The sequence below is a fragment of the Hyperolius riggenbachi genome, chromosome 4 (genome assembly GCF_040937935.1).
Source record: "Hyperolius riggenbachi isolate aHypRig1 chromosome 4, aHypRig1.pri, whole genome shotgun sequence".
Lineage (NCBI taxonomy): Eukaryota > Metazoa > Chordata > Amphibia > Anura > Hyperoliidae > Hyperolius > Hyperolius riggenbachi.
The window spans coordinates 209,238,974-209,254,971 of record NC_090649.1 but is presented as its reverse complement, the minus strand read 5'-3'; the positions used below and the strand labels follow the sequence as shown (position 1 = coordinate 209,254,971).

Genomic DNA, 15,998 nt, shown 5'->3' with positions numbered 1-15,998 from the left:
CCTGTTTCTTGTCCAGTGTAAACAGTGCTGCAAAATGTTATTCATGCGTATTGTTACTATACCCAAGGTTATTCAATTTGTAATAGCAGTTTCAAATAGCTGTGCAACAGGTGAATTTTAGGAAAGTAAAGCTTAATTTTCATTGGAAATTGCTGCAAACATAGCAGTGCATAGCAAGACCATTTGTAATTTAACAGTGTTTAAAGTATCTTTCTATGAGTTTTCAAAGCAGATTGAGCCAGTCTGGAGGCTGCTGTACTTTTTATGAACCTAGAAATACCTTATTCTGCTGTATGTGTAATTAGCTGCACAGAGTAGGTGTGTGGTCCACTATCCGTGGCATTGCGATTTTAACTACTTTGGCCTCCTGAACGTACTAGCTACGCCCAGAAGACCATGTGCGCTCCCGGCCGCGGATCGTTAGCCCACGAATCAGTAAATGGGCTATGGTGCCCAATCACTGATTCCTCTCCCCCACAGAAAAAACGACCGCTTCTCTCAGAAGCTCCGTTGCGTCCCTCTAAGCGTATGTTACGCTTAGTGACGTCATGTAAACAAACTCATGACTCAAAAAGTAAAGCTACAACTAAAAGTAAAAAAAAAAAAAAAAAAAAACCTCAACACACATTTACATTAGAAAAGTACTGTTTACATCCCACCCTCCCAAAAAATACCCAAATAAAATGTTTAATAGAAAACAAAAATTACAATAATAAAAAAATAAATATTTACCTAAGCATCTAAACTTTTTAAATATCAATGTAAAGATGAAATATTTTTTTTTTTTTTTAAACTTGTAAATAATGATAGATGCAAAACGGAAAAAATGCACCTTTTATTTCCAAATAAAATATTGTCGCCATACATTGTGATAGGGACATAATTTTAACGGTGTAATAACTGGGACATATGGGCAAATACAATACGTGAGTTTTAATTATGGAGGCATGTATTATTTTAAAACTATAATGGCTAAAAACTGAGAATGAATTTTTTTCCCTTTTTTTTCTTATGCTTCCTGTTAAAATGCATTTACAGTAAAGTGGCTCTTAGCAAAATGTACCACCCAAAGAAAGCCTAATTGGTGGTGGAAAAAACAAGATATAGATCAGTTCATTGTGATAAGTAGTGATAAAGTTATAGGCTAATGAATGGGAGGTGAACATTGCTCGGATGCATAAAGTGAAAACGACTGAAGGCTGAAGTGGTTATAGATCTCTGATTTACGAATTGCGAAGTAGTGTATATTTAAATATGATTTGGCCCTGGAGCGGTTTAACTGCTACATTATTATTATTTAGTATTTATATAGCGCCTACATCTTCCGCAGCGTTGTACAGAGTATACAGAATCTTCTAAAAAAATGAGCATATTGAGATAAAGTTAATTATTTTCTGTAATGTACTGATAAACATTAGACTTTCATATATTTTAGATTCAAATACACACAACTGAAGTAGTTCAAGCCTTTTATTGTTTTAATATTGATGATTTTGGCATACAGCTCATGAAAACCCAAAATTCCTATCTCAAACAATTAGCATATTTCATCCGACCAATAAAAGAAAAGTCAACCTTCAAATAATTATGTTCAGTTATGCACTCAATACTTGGTCTGGAATCCTTTTGCAGAAATGACTGCTTCAATGCGGCGTGGCATGGAGGCAATCAGCCTGTGGCACAGCTCAGGTGTTATGGAGGCCCAGGATGCTTCGATAGCAGCCTTAAGCTCATCCAGAGTGTTGGGTCTTGCGTCTCAACTTATTCTTCACAATATTCCACAGATTCTCTATGGGGTTCAGGTCAGGAGAGTTGGCAGGCCAATTGAGCACAGTAATACCATGGTCAGTAAACCATTTACCAGTGGTTTTGGCACTGTGAGCAGGTGCCAGGTCGTGCTGAAAAATGAAATCATCTCCATAAAGCTTTTCAGCAGATGGAAGCATGAAGTGCTCCAAAATCTCCTGATAGCTAGCTGCATTGACCCTGCCCTTGATAAAACACAGTGGACCAACACCAGCAGCTGACATGGCACCCTCAGACTATCACTGACTGTGGGTACTTGACACTGGACTTCAGGCATTTTAGCATTTCCCTCTCCCCAGTCTTCCTCCAGACTCTGGCACCTTGATTTCCGAATGACATGTAAAAGTTGCTTTCATCCGAAAAAAGTACTTTGGACCACTGAGCAACAGTCCAGTGCTGCTTCTCTGTAGCCCAGGTCAGGCAATTCTGCCGCTGTTTCTGGTTCAAAAGTGGGTTCATGCTTCCATCTGCTGAAAAGCTTTATGGAGATGAAGATTTCATTTTTCAGCACGACCTGGCGCCTGCTCACAGTGCCAAAACCACCGGTAAATGGTTTACTGACCATGGTATTACTGTGCTCAGTTGGCCTGCCAACTCTCCTGACCTGAACCCCATAGAGAATCTGTGGGATATTGTGAAGAGAAAGTTGAGAGACGCAAGACCCAACACTCTGGATGAGCTTAAAGTGAACCTCCAGACTAAAAATCGACTCAGCAGCACTGAAAAGGCCTGGTGTTTCTTTAACAGTTTCACAGCATCAGAACTTTGTTTCTCTTATACAAGCCTCATTTTTAGATGCACAGAAGAAAACTGCCCGGGCTTTTTTCCCCTGATGCTGTGCAAAGCATGATGGGATTTCTGATGTTGTTGCTCTCGTTCTGCTATTTTGGTACAAAATGTTTTTCTTACATTTTGAATTTGACATTTAAAGCCTAGGGTGCGCAGCTGGGGAGGTGATCAGGACACAGGACAGTTGGAACTGTATCTCCTGCTCCCTGTCACCTCCTTTCAACCAAAAAGATGGCTGCCCCCATGACAAAGATGGCAGCCCCCATGAATCACAAACAATTGCCTGTTCTTTTAAAACAGGGTGAGTAAGAGATTATAGTACCAATCTATTCTAATTAACATAACTAATGTAACTTAATGACAGTATGTTTGTTTAGGATGAAGTTCCCCTTTAAGGCCGCTATTGAAGCATCCTGGGCCTCCATAACACCTGAGCAGTGCCATAGGCTGATTGCCTCCATGCCACACCGCCTTGAAGCAGTCATTTCTGCAAAAGGATTCGCGACCAAGTATTGAGTGCATAACTGAACATAATTATTTGAAGGTTGACTTTTTTGTTTTAAAAACACTTTTCTTTTATTGGTCGGATGAAATATGCTAATTTTTTGAAATAGGAAATTGAGTTTTCATGAGCTGTATGCCAAAATCATCAATATTAAAACAAAAGGTTTGAACTACTTCAGTTGTGTGTATTTGAATCTAAAATATATGAAGTCTAATGTTTATCGGTACATTACAGAAAATAATGAACTTTATCACAATATGCTAATTTTTTTAGAAGATCCTGTATATCAGGGATCTCAAACTCGCGGCCCTCGTAAACAATATTTTGTGGCCCTCACCGGCAAAAGCTTCCTTATAGTTCGCTTCAGTGCTCCCAAGTAATCTACCGCATCCCTGCCGCTAAACGAGGGCTGCAGAGCCCCTAAATCGCCTGGGGGGCAATCCGCCGGCATTTCCTGGAAGGGGCAGAGCTTTCAGCTTCAGCTCTGCCCCCTCCTGACGTCAATCACCGCCTCTCCCCGCCCCTGTGAAATTCCTTATGCGGCCCAGCCTCATCCTGACTTTGCCTCCTGCGGCCCCCAGGTAAATGAGTTTGAGACCCCTGCTATAGTCTTGTCACAAACTGTCCCTCGGAGGAGCTCACAATTTAGTCCCTACCATAGTCATAGGTCTATATTGTGTAGTGTATGTATTGTAGTCTAGGGCCAATTTAGGGGGAAGCCAATTAACTTATCTGTTTTTAGGATATGGGAGGAAACCAGAGTGCCCGGAGGAAACCCACACAGACACGGGGAGAACATACAAACTCCTTGCAGATGTTGACTTGGCTGGGATTTGAACTGGGGACCCAGCGATGCAAGGCGAGAGCGCTGACCACTACGCCACAGTGCTGCTCATACATGAAATGTTTTGCAATCTCAACCCTACAGTGGAATCACTATTGTAAGGTTCCACTGCTGCAGCACTTTGCTGATCGCCAGCAATCAGAAAGCGCTGCAGGAATTGCTCTAGTTAGCCCGGCTCTTATGGTGCCTATATATGGTACAATAAAAACATTAGATTTGCCCATTTATACAACCAAAACAATCAAATCAAATGAAAGTTGGAAAAAGTTTTTTTTTTTGCTATCAAGAAAAATGAACGATTATCCATTTTTTCAATAAAAATCTGATCGGACATGTTGGAAATAGGTCCACACTTGTCCATTCAGGATCGGATCCATTTCAAATTGATCCTTTTTTCTAAACTCCCCCACCCCCCCTCTCCTTTTTTCAGAAAATGCATTTTTGTAGCATACGTTTCCAGTTCGTTGAAACGTATACCCAGCCGTGGGAGGAGAGGCAGCCACCATGCTGGAGGGGTATTGCAGGCAGGACGGGGGTGTCAGTGGAGAGGGGGAGTCGTCCACTCACTGCCTGCAATGCCGCCCTCTATACTTCGGAGGCCAGCATTGCAGGCAGTGACGCAGCAAGCATTAGAAGGAGAAGGTAAACTCCCCGCTTGCTGCAGCTATACCTTGTAACAAGATTTGTGCAAACTAGCTGAAGGTGTAGCGGGGACTGGGACCCAGGTGAGGGGGGGGGGGGGGGGGGGAACTCCTCGACCGCTGCCCACCATCCTGCCTGCTACACCCCTCCAGCATGGCAGCTGCCTTTCACCCCACAGGCTGGGAGACAGAAAACAGATCTGTTTCTGTGTCCAAAGATGCCTGTGTAGAGGGGGATTCGGTTTCCTGTTGCCCTTCACTACCCCTGCGTGTATCAGGATCCATATCCGTTGCATGAAAATGTAGCAGATCCGGACCTTCCACTCAGGTTTTGAAAACGGGTCCCTGCAAACGCAGACAGATCCGTTTTTTTGTTTGGGTAAAGCCGGCAGCTATTTTTAGCATTGCTATCCGTGACTCCAGTTTTCATCAGATTTTAAAAACTGAGCAACGGATACGTTAAACCTAGTGTGAACCTACTCTAACGGCTACTCAGTTTACAACCCTAGTTTAAAAGCGGACCTGAACTCAGAATTCCTCTCTGCTCTAAAAAATACGCAACTGCATAATAACCTTCAAAGAATTTTTTTGTTACAGCTGATACAAAATCTTGCAATAAATAATTTCATGCTACACAAGAAAAAGGGATGTGTGCTCTGACCAGTAAACACCTGACTTATATACTGGCTGCCTCAAGTCAACTGACTATTTAAAATGGCAAAGCGTTTGCTTGTTGCATTCGCCTACCAGAATATGCAGGATCTAAAACTATCTCCCCCTGCTATTCCTGCAGGAGTTGGCCAATGCAATATTGCATCTGTACAGGGGTGCCGCGTGTAGGCCTCCTTGTACCCCCAAGAAATGAAGGGCTGCGCAGACACACCCACAAGGCATCCATAGCCCAGGGGCACCGAAACTGCCCCTCTGGGAGGGGGGAGCTAGAGAACATGGCTGGTACATCCCCCAGATGCGGCTGACATCCAGGGGGGACCACCCATGCTGCCCCCCAAAGGATACATTTCCTGCCTTTGCGAATTTTACTTACCTGTTGGTGCAAATTCCATGTCCTGGGAGCAAACACACCAATGGTGTGTTGGGGTGTGGATGGGTTTCCCCAGCTGTGGCAGCGCCTGGGGGGCTTGTCTGCTCCCCACCATCGGTGTGTTTGCTCCCAGGTAAAAGAAATACCAACTTCTCCACACAAAAAAACTATGATAGTTCTCTTATTTCCATCAATACAAGGTATGATGAGTTCATTTTAGTCATAAATCCTTGTGGGACCTAAAGCTTCCAAATGAGAATGGGAGCAGTTTTGTGGCTAAATGTGTATTTGAGTTATAAAATATCACAAAGTATTGTTTAATGATTACATTTCTACACCTATCAAGTGATTTATTTACAATAGTTTAGAAATAAACCACTTTCATAAGTGCAGTCTCTGGGCATACATGCAAAAAGGGCACTCGGAAATATCTGCTAGTAGAACATTTACCTATCTTTTACTATAATGAAATGCAAATGACAGCAGCAAAATATTGGTAAGTGACACTGATATTTTACTACAGCTAAACCTAACCATATTCTCACACAAAACCCTTCCTCTACCTATGCCTAACCCCAACAAATACCCCTACTGATTTCTAACCTTAACTACCACCACCAGACACCTGACCTTAAACCCCCCACCACCGGACACCTGACCATAAACCCCCCACCACCACCTAACCTTAACACCACACACACGCATATACAAAAAACAGCTTTTTGTTGTTGTAAACACTAATAATGGGCACTGCCATAAGCTTATAATACAGCATTGAATTAGCTAATGCCATTTTGCACAAGTAAACTGTTGGCCATCATTGCTGACATTTGTTCATGAGAACCAATGTCACCTGGGATAATGTTCTGTACACAGTGGCAGGCAAAACATCCCTGCATATACCAGCAGTAAGGCTAGGTTAACATTTGAGGCTAAAATGGTCAGTTTAAAAAAAAAAAAAAAAGACCACAATGGACATTTTAAGCATGGGATCTGATCTGTTAACATGTCAATTGCAATGATAGAGCCCAAAGTCCCAACCTGCATGATTTTTTCTGACACTAGATGTCAGACATGCCACAATGCCATAGATAGCCATGATATGTAATTTACAACGGAAGTGGACAATCGCATTGGAATTGGTACCATCGTCTGAGGAACAAACCCCTTTTTAGTGTGAATCTAGCCTAAGATTATTTTGTTGTGCAGTGCTGAAAAGTATAGCAAAGACTGACAATATAGAAAGTTGCTGTCTATCAGCACTTTATAAAAAGCCCTGTAAGTGTTACAAACTGATGTGCTACAACTTAGTCATTACCTTCTTGACTTCCCATCTTTTCTAAGCCATTCTCAGAGGACAGTCTAAGTGGAGATGATGGAGATACTGCAGTTCTACCTGTAACAGAAAGACAGAGAACTTATTTTAAAAGCTTACCCTTTTACATCATACAGTATATGCATACTACTAACTGCAATTTGAAATAAGTCTTCCAACTTCATAGAAATAAAACAAACCTTCACCATTAGGCTCAGTTCACACTGAGCCATACCACAATTGGCCTGTTGGGAATGGAAAGTGCAATGTCTGCTCTGACAGTGTTTTGTGTCCGGTTGAAGTCTGGAGCAGATGCATTTCCACAACTGGCTTTTGGATTTTAGTGTTGTTTACAGGAACGGATCAAACAGATATGTTCCGGACTGACAGTGTTAATATGATCAGATCCTATTAATAACATAGGATCCACTAACTGTCAGTTTTTGAGACCTGGCAAAGCAGGCAGTTTTGTGTTGCAGTGTGAACAAAGCGCTTACCTGAAAAACACATGAGAGAGAGAATAGCAAGGTTGAAAGCAATGCAGCACGTCTAGTTCAACGAAGAATGATAACAGCTCTGAAGCATAAGAAGTGCTCTTTTCACTTTTAGCTCAAACCTGCTGCTCGGTACTTCTATGTAAAGGGAATTAGCCATTTCACTTGTTCTTTGCTCATTTTAGGAAGGCATCTCAGTTCTCAGACAAGAAACAGTCCAAATAGGTGAGTTCAAATTTTTAATTTCTTTAATCTTCATTGTCAAGTCTGTCTACATATAACACTCCTAACAAATGTACCTGACAAAAATTAAAGGGAACATGAATTGAGGAAACTCAGTTCATGATAGATATTTCACCAAGTAGAGGGATGGCTCTGGATACCATAGAGCCTTCCCAGTCCTACGTCCATCTCCATCGGTTCCTACACAATCCCGTTGATGTTATTTGACCTGCTAGTGTGAATAGCGGGTTGGGTCTTCTTGGGCAGCCTTCAGTAGTATGTCTGAGTACTTCCTAAGTCAAGCACATTCATACTGCGCTTGCACAAGTCCAGACTTGTACAGTAGAGATGCACTCATTTTCGGAAGTACTCAGGGACACGCGTACTTCTGATGGCTGCCCAAGTAGTGCTGAAAACCCAGCTGGTCACGTAACTTTAATTGGAGACGGCCTAGGAACAATGGGACAGAGGACCAGGAAAGCTCTATGGTATCCAGAGCCTTCCCTTTTCTTAGGTAAGTATCTAACCTGAAAGTTTCCTCACTTCAGGCTTGCTTTAAGGATCACTGTAGTATGCAAATCTGAACACCACATCTGTCCCACTTACTTTGTTCCTGGGATTCCCAGGTGATGACTGTGGTGTGTGTAAACTATTACTTACGCATGGGCAGAGGATTGTGCACCAAAGCATCAATATCTGGCTTATATAGGCCCCGTCCTGAAAGTTCTCAGCTTATTGGTGTGTTCTATTATTTCCAATTACACCTGGCTGGCTACCTCAGCTTCAACCTGACTTCAGTTAGCCATTTCCCACTACCACAATTTCAGTACTCCGGCAAATAGTCTCCATGTCACACAGTCACCTGGGAGGCAGGCTTGGGGCTGTGACCTGGAAGTCTTCAGCAGCAAGGAATCCAGTGACCATTATGGTTACCAGTCCTTAATCCCTTGAGCCGGTGTCCTGGTGAAGGCAGCCGGGGTCATTAGACCCCACACCCTTGGTGAGCTTGCATCAGCTGCTAAGTACTATAAAAGAATGTCTATTACGCTGGAGCCCATCAGAAAGCCACTACTGCACATGCACAGGATTTCAGATTGTAAATATCTCTGTGCGCTGCAGTTGCTACTGTGCCTTTCACAGACGAGGTTGGCTGGGGATGTTTGGGGGGCTGCCAGTGCTGAATCCCTTCTTTACAGATTCCCGTTAAACCGTATAAAAGATAATTTTGATAAGGATTTTGTTCTTTTCTAAGTGGTGCTAAATTTGTAGCTTAAAGAAGTCAAGCTGAAAGTTTAATTTAAATGGTTTGAGTCACTAGTCTGAAATCAAGTACACAGCTGGTGTTTGAATCACCAATCTAAAACAAGTATTCAGATCAGTATTTAATAGTCAATCATCATTAAACATGTCACATAGAGAATACATGAAATGAAACATCCCTGCCAAGAGAACACAAACATCTAAAATACACTTCTGCAGCATTTTTTTTTCTTAAAGCAAGCCTAATGTGAAAATAAAAATATTATGTAATAACTAGAGGTAGTACCCGAGGCAACGTGACATGATGAGATAATCACGCGCATGTACAGTGCAAAACATAATAACCAGGCTGTTTTACTTGTTTTATTTTACTGCCTGAAAGAGTTAATTTTCAGGCATGCAAGTGAACCTCAATGATAAGCAAATTACAGCCATAAAAGTTGTCCTGGCAGAATACAACTTTTGAGGGCAGGGGAGAGATATAAAAAGGACAATAGCTTATGTATTTAACCACTTGAGGACCCACCCTTTACCCCCCCCCCCTTAAGGACCAGCGCTGTTTTAGCTGATCTGTGCTGGGTGGGCTGTGCAGCCCCCAGCACAGATCAGGGTGCAGGCAGAGCGACCAGATCGCCCCCCTTTTTTCCCCACTAGGGGGATGATGTGCTGGGGGGGTCTGATCGCTCCTGCCTGCCTGTGTGTTGCGGGGGGGGGGGGCACCTCAAAGCCCCCCTCCGCGTCAAAATTCCCCCCCTCCCTCTCCTCCGGAGATCCGAGGCTGCACAGGAATGGGTCTGTCCTGTGCAGCCTCTAACAGGCTCCTGCCTGTCATGTGACAGCGATCCCCGGCCTCTGATTGGCCGGGGATCGCTGATCTGGTACAACGCTGCTACTGTTAGCAGCATTGTACGAATGTAAACAAAGCGGATTATTTCCGCTTGTGTTTACATTTAGCCTGCGAGCCGCGATCGGCGGCCCGCAGGCTATTCACGGAGCGCCCCGCAGTGAATTGACAGGAAGCAGCCGCTCGCGCGAGCGGCTGCTTCCTGATTAATTAGCCTGCAGCCGGCGACGCAGAACTGCGTCGCTGCAGCTGCCACTTTGCCGACGCGCGGTATGAGTGCGCGGTCGGCAAGTGGTTAAACTCTGGGACAGTTAATATACTGTCATTAGCCTCCCTGGCGTTCTGATTCCGTGCTGCGCACGGCCACGGGAGTTTTTTTTTACCTAATTTTTTCCTCCCGATCCACCCCTCAGCGCTGCCTGGCACTGATTGGCCAGGCTGCGCATGGGGTCTGCGAGGGGGGGGGCCCTCTTTCGCATCGGGGATCGGCGGCGATCGGAGAAACACGCAGCTAGCAAAGTGCTAGCTGCGGGTTTAAAAAAAAAAAAATTATTATTCAAATCGGCCCACCAGGGCCTGAGTGGGGACCTCCGGCGTCTCTGGATGAGCTCAGCTCGTCCAGAACGCTAGGGAGGTTAATCAGACACAGCATACAAATTGATTTTGTAAATGTTTAAATATATAAAATAAAACCATGGGATATAAAATAAAACCATGGGATATTTAAATAAAATAAGTCATTTTTAGGAGTAGGAGCATAAAAAGTGTGAAGTGTAAAGCAGCAGCCATTGTTACCTGAACAAGCATGCAGCAGATCAGGTGTTTCAGACTTTAAAGTCAGATCTGACAAGACTAGCTGCATGCTTGTTTCTGGTGTTATTCAGATACTACTGCAGAGAAATAGACCAGCAGGGCTGCCAGGCAACTGGTATTGATTAAAAGGAAATAAATATGGCAGCCTCCGTATACCTCTTACTTCAGTTCCCCTTTAACCATCAGTCTGACTGCTTCAGCTGCATAGACAAAGCACTGGTTAATTAATATGCAATGGAAAAAAATTCTAAGTAGGATTAGTACTATAGAAACATGTTTATCTCATCATGTCACTTCAGGTATACTGGTACTTTACTGTTTTAACCTATACCCAGTGATAGTATTGTTTTGTTAAATCATTAAAAGCTAATTAGCTTCAGCTGGTTTTCATTTTACCTCCATTTTCAAAAATGTCATCCATATTTTCTGAGCTTCTATGGTCTCCCAAACTCCATCTTGTGGAGTTTGAGCTCAAGCTTCTTCTGCTGCGTCCTCCTAATTTAAGAAAATAAATAAGAAATCATATGAATAAACAAGTTTAAAGAAAAAAGCAACTAGTTTCCAGAGCACAGTATACCTCGACACACTATCTTGTGTCCAGGAAGCACCTCCTGAGTAGTGGCATCTACAGGGACATGGTAGGTAAAGGATGAGGCCTGTGAAAATGATTTACTGGTCTGCATGGCTTTTAGGCGAAATCGACGAGAGGAGCCTAAAAAAAAAAAAAAAAAAAGAATATGTGGGAACTTAATGGCATCTAAGACTTCTACTGAAATATATCCACAGACTACATTAAATTGAAAGGCAGTTCTTACCATGTTCTATGTCACACTCCCTCCAGGCCATATCTTCATTGTCTCGAATCACAGAGCATGCAGTCAGCTGATGCAGGTCACAGGCTGTTTCTTTTTCTGCCTCATTTCCTCCTTCTTCAGTGCTACTCATAAGAGGTTCAAGGCTTATTGCAGTTTCCCAGGAGTGACTCCTGCCTCCAATGTACCCATGGACCACAGCTCGACATTGCCAAACAGAATCACTGCTACCCCCAGACCCTGTGTTCAATCTCTCAACTCCAGGGGATGCAGAGAAAAGGTACTGTGCATCAACCAACATGTCCCAATCCAGCTGTGCAGGAGAATGCAGCTGACCTGTAAATCATTTCACAACTTTAGTTTGCATTGCAACAATTGACATTCACTTTTTTACTTTGCAAATTGTGGAATTATAATATAAGCAAGGATCTTAGTATCTTTTCCAGATGACTAGCTTTGGAACTTCACAAAAAGTTTTAGTGGTCTAACCCTCTCCACAGAAGAGTTCAGGGGTCCTGGACAGTGTTTTATGTTTGTTTGTTTTGTTAGAATATTCAAAGTAAGTTCTCTGTTGCATGCTCAATGCTTCACACAATACACAGATATTCCCAGATTTAACTACCCCATCTTTCCACTCCAAAATATATCAGGGCAATGGTTGTCAGCTGCCTTAGCATGATCGGACTTCAGAGAGAGGAAATGGATGTTATCAGTCACATGACTACCTGTTGCCAAATAGGTATTCTAAGCAGGAAGGACTGCTCCTAACAAAATAATAAAATGTATTAGAAGACAAATTCAATGCACTCACAAATAAAGGGCAATGTATGCTTACTATAAGCGTACGGGAGATAACGGCATTGGAGACTTGGGCGCAGGATTCAGCCGGTACATGGCTGATCCTACTGCGGAACAAGTCCTGGCCGTATTAAATACTAGTCCCTCTCCAGGCCACCATGGATAGTGGGGAATGAAATAATTTGGCTTCCAGCAATTGCTGGAAGCCGAATTATTATGTTTTAAAAGTAGTTTCAGCTCCATCTTCTGACGGTGCTGAAGTTACTCACTGTGCCTGTGATAGCAGTAATTCCTATTATGGCCAATGGTGGCGCCGGCTGCGCCCAAATCTCCTGCGCTAGTTTCAGCGTGTTCGTACTATAAGACAGGTGATAAAGATGTTCAAATGCCAGCAATTCAAGGTTAAGCGAGTGGGGGGAAACAAAAGAAACGAATGGATAGGAGTTAAGCCTGAAACATTGGATTTATGCAAGAAAGCTTTTATGCGACTAAGGGCATATGGTGCATCTAATGACTGTACCTTGGATAGAGTGGATCACTGGCATCTGAGCAAACTTCATTTGCTGTATGCAGAGATGTTTAGGTTGAGCATACATTACTCTGTTTGTACGTTTACTGATTGATCTGGCAATAAGCAGTAATGTGATGGATCATGTGATGAAAGTCCTGAAAGAGACCGTGACATTGAAGCGACTGATAGCCAGTGCCACTGTGGGATGGAGCAAGGGATCGGGGAGTGAATTCCCTGCACATTTCTGTATTCTATGTATTCAGTCACTTGGCTAGATGCATTGCGCACTTTTTTTGTATACAAATAATAAGCCTAAATACACTGGTGTATGCTTACAGGAATCAGCTAAACTCTCACTGCCTCTAGCACGACCACCTTCTTCTGGTTCTCGGCTCTGTGACACCTTATCCAACACAGTCCGTAGCCGAAGCATATCCAGCTCCCCATGTGGTGATGAGAAGCTGCGGCCAGACATAGTGGCCCGAATCAAGGCTTTCCTTCTCACCAGCTCTTCTGAGCTCTGTGTGACTGAGACCTTGCAGCAAAAGTAGCAGAGACAGGAAGGACAACAGGGTAAGACTTCTGATAGCAAACCAAGCTGAAGAATCATGAATTCATACACAAAATGTATATGTTACGGCCAGAACCCGAAGTTTGGCCACTTCTAGTTCTGGCCGGCCACTTCGGGTTCTGGCCGGCCAATGTGCGAAGTGGCCGCTGCGCTGCGGCCAATGTGAGGAATGGAATGAATCCTGTAACATTCATGTATATTCTGGCCCCAGCGCAGCGGCCAAACCTATCGCAACTTAGTTATTTTAATGAAATTAAGCCGGCGGCTTTTTCTCTGCCTCTTTCTCTCTCCTCCCCCCCGCCTCTCTCTCCTTCTCTTATTATTGGCAGCACTACGTGTCCCCCTCCAGAGTCGTTCGTCGCACCAGGGAAGCCTGCCGTTCCTGCAGAGCGGGGTGCTGGCAGAAGCGATGTCTGCAGCCTCCCCGCTCTGCTCTCCCTGGCGCGACGAACGACTCTGAAGGGGGGACACGAGTGCTGCCCATAATAAGAGAAGGAGAGAGAGGCGGGGAGAGGAAGGAGAGAGAGAGAGGCAGAGAAAAAGCCGGCGGCTTCATCTGTTTCATTGCCGCCGGCTTAATTTCATTAAAATAACTAAGTTGCGATACGTTTGGCCGCTGCGCTGCGGTCAGAAGATACATGAATGTTACAGGATTCATTCCATTCCTCACATTGGCCGCAGCGCAGCGGCCACTTCGCACATTGGCCGGCCAGAACCTGAAGTGGCCGGCCAGAACTAGCCAAACTTCGGGTTCTGGCCGTAACATATACGCCAACAGTGTGACAATGGGACAAGTAAATGAGTGATGTTTTACCTTACAGGAAGGGGTTGTGTTTCTATTCAATGCACACACACCTTCACTCTGTGACAGAGTCTTCTGTCCCTGCTGTGGGACTCTGTTAGAACACGAGTAAACACAGTCTCCAGTAACAGTGTCTCTAGAGCCTATAGACTCACTACTGGTGGAACCATGGCTGGGAGCACGAGTACGGTCACTGCTGATGGAGGGCTGCGTTGGTGCATGAGTTGGCTCCGTGCTGACAGAGCAGTGAGTAAGAACATATTGGTCTTGTACATAAGACGAACGCACAATACGTCTTCTAATGTCACTTGCTTGAGTTCCATCTCCGCCTAAAAGAGAAGAATTTTCTATAGAGATACTTATGTGCGCCAGCCACATTTCTGTAAAAAAACAAGCTTGGAACAGGAAACATCTGTACTTGGTAATGCTGCTACTTATGAGTTGACAATGCAGTTGTGCTGTTTGCCCCAGTGTCCTAGCACAGTGGAAGAGGCATGCTGGACCTTAATCTCATAAGCTCCTACAGCAGTAGGCGGAGGTGAGTGAGAGAAGTTTAGTGCTAGTAAGGCAGTTAGTGTCTGTGGGTACATTGAAGTCTCCAATGACGATGCAAGCAATGTAAATGAAGAGGAAATGAAGAAGCCATGCAGAGAAGTGATCAATAAAGGTAAAGTCTGGTCCAGGAGGATGATAGATGACAGCAAACAAAGTGGTGAGGAGTGTAGACACTGTAGCATGGACCTCAAAAGAAGAAATAGCCAGTGATGGTGCAGGTGTAAGTGTGGTATAGGAGCAGTGTTCAGAGAAGTGGATTCCCACCCCGCCCCCTTGTTTGCCACCTGATCTAGGAGTGTGGCTAAATTTAAGTCCACCGTATGAGAGGGCAGCTAGAGAGACTGTATCATTTGGAGTTAGCCATGTCTCAGTGAGCCCCAAGAAGGTAAAGGCGTTCGTGATAAAGAGACATGCATAGATTGAAATGATAGATTTCTGTAAGATTATTATGACTAACACAATGCATGCACCAACATACAAAGTGATAGGAACCCCCACTGCCTGTATAACCAGCCTCTCACCAAGCACAAAAGTACAAAAATCACAGTTATTTCCCCAACTCCGTTTTCTGGAATGTTTCTGGTCACCACTGGAGAGATGGTACATGTCACCAGTAAACATTAAAGTGAACTTGTGCCGAACATGACACAGTGCCACTAAGGTCATATTGCCTGCATCCCTTTAACAGGAAATACAAGGAGCAATGAGAAATATGGCAGCTTTCTACAAACTTCTCTAGTAAAACCAGTACTGCAGAAAGGATGCAAGGCTGAACAGAAAGCAACTTTAACATCAGGACTGGTCCCCCCAATACAATTTCCCATCAGATCATTGCATTTAATCGATAATTTCCAACCAGTTCCATCAGCTCCCAATTGATAACAGGATCGATTTTGCGCAGCAGTTATCGAAAACAATCTCTCTTTATCGATCAGGATTTGATCAGACTGGTCAAATCTTCATTTAATCCGATGATGTAACTGGAAATTGCATGGAGTGTACCAGCCCTTTTAGACACTAATTTTTGACAAAGGTTCACCTTTAAAAAACAATTTCTTGTGGAAGTTAACTAAAAACTGGAGGAAAATAAGACAAAGGCAAGGTTTGAATGCTGTCCTGGAAGATTCCTAGAATAAGAAAGGCGTGAGGTAACAAACACTGACATTTTCAGGCCAGTAAACTGTGGAGGGAAATAAGCAACAAAAGGTTGGTGCAAGATAACTGAAAAGCACACAATCAGGGGTTGATTTGGTTGGAAAAGTCACTAAACGGAATTCATTGGAGATAGGAAAGCTGCCCTGAACATGACCCACCACCTCAAGAAAACAAAAAGACAATGAGAAATGGAAAATTGTGCAAAGCCTCCACAAATAT

At 43.7% G+C, this 15,998-nt stretch overlaps 1 protein-coding gene across 2 annotated transcripts in view; it reads right to left on the bottom strand.

Annotated features, from left to right (window-relative positions):
• Positions 1-15,998, bottom strand: part of VWA5B2 (von Willebrand factor A domain containing 5B2) — a 72,099-nt gene that overhangs the window by 1,212 nt on the left and 54,889 nt on the right. For both annotated transcript variants that reach the window (XM_068281313.1, XM_068281314.1), the window contains exons 14-19: positions 14,082-14,398; positions 13,033-13,231; positions 11,391-11,723; positions 11,153-11,287; positions 10,972-11,070; positions 6,946-7,023 (exon numbers count right to left, since the gene is read on the bottom strand). In XM_068281313.1, coding sequence (XP_068137414.1) covers positions 6,946-7,023; positions 10,972-11,070; positions 11,153-11,287; positions 11,391-11,723; positions 13,033-13,231; positions 14,082-14,398 — 1,161 coding nt within the window. The remainder of the gene's footprint in view (positions 1-6,945; positions 7,024-10,971; positions 11,071-11,152; positions 11,288-11,390; positions 11,724-13,032; positions 13,232-14,081; positions 14,399-15,998) is intronic.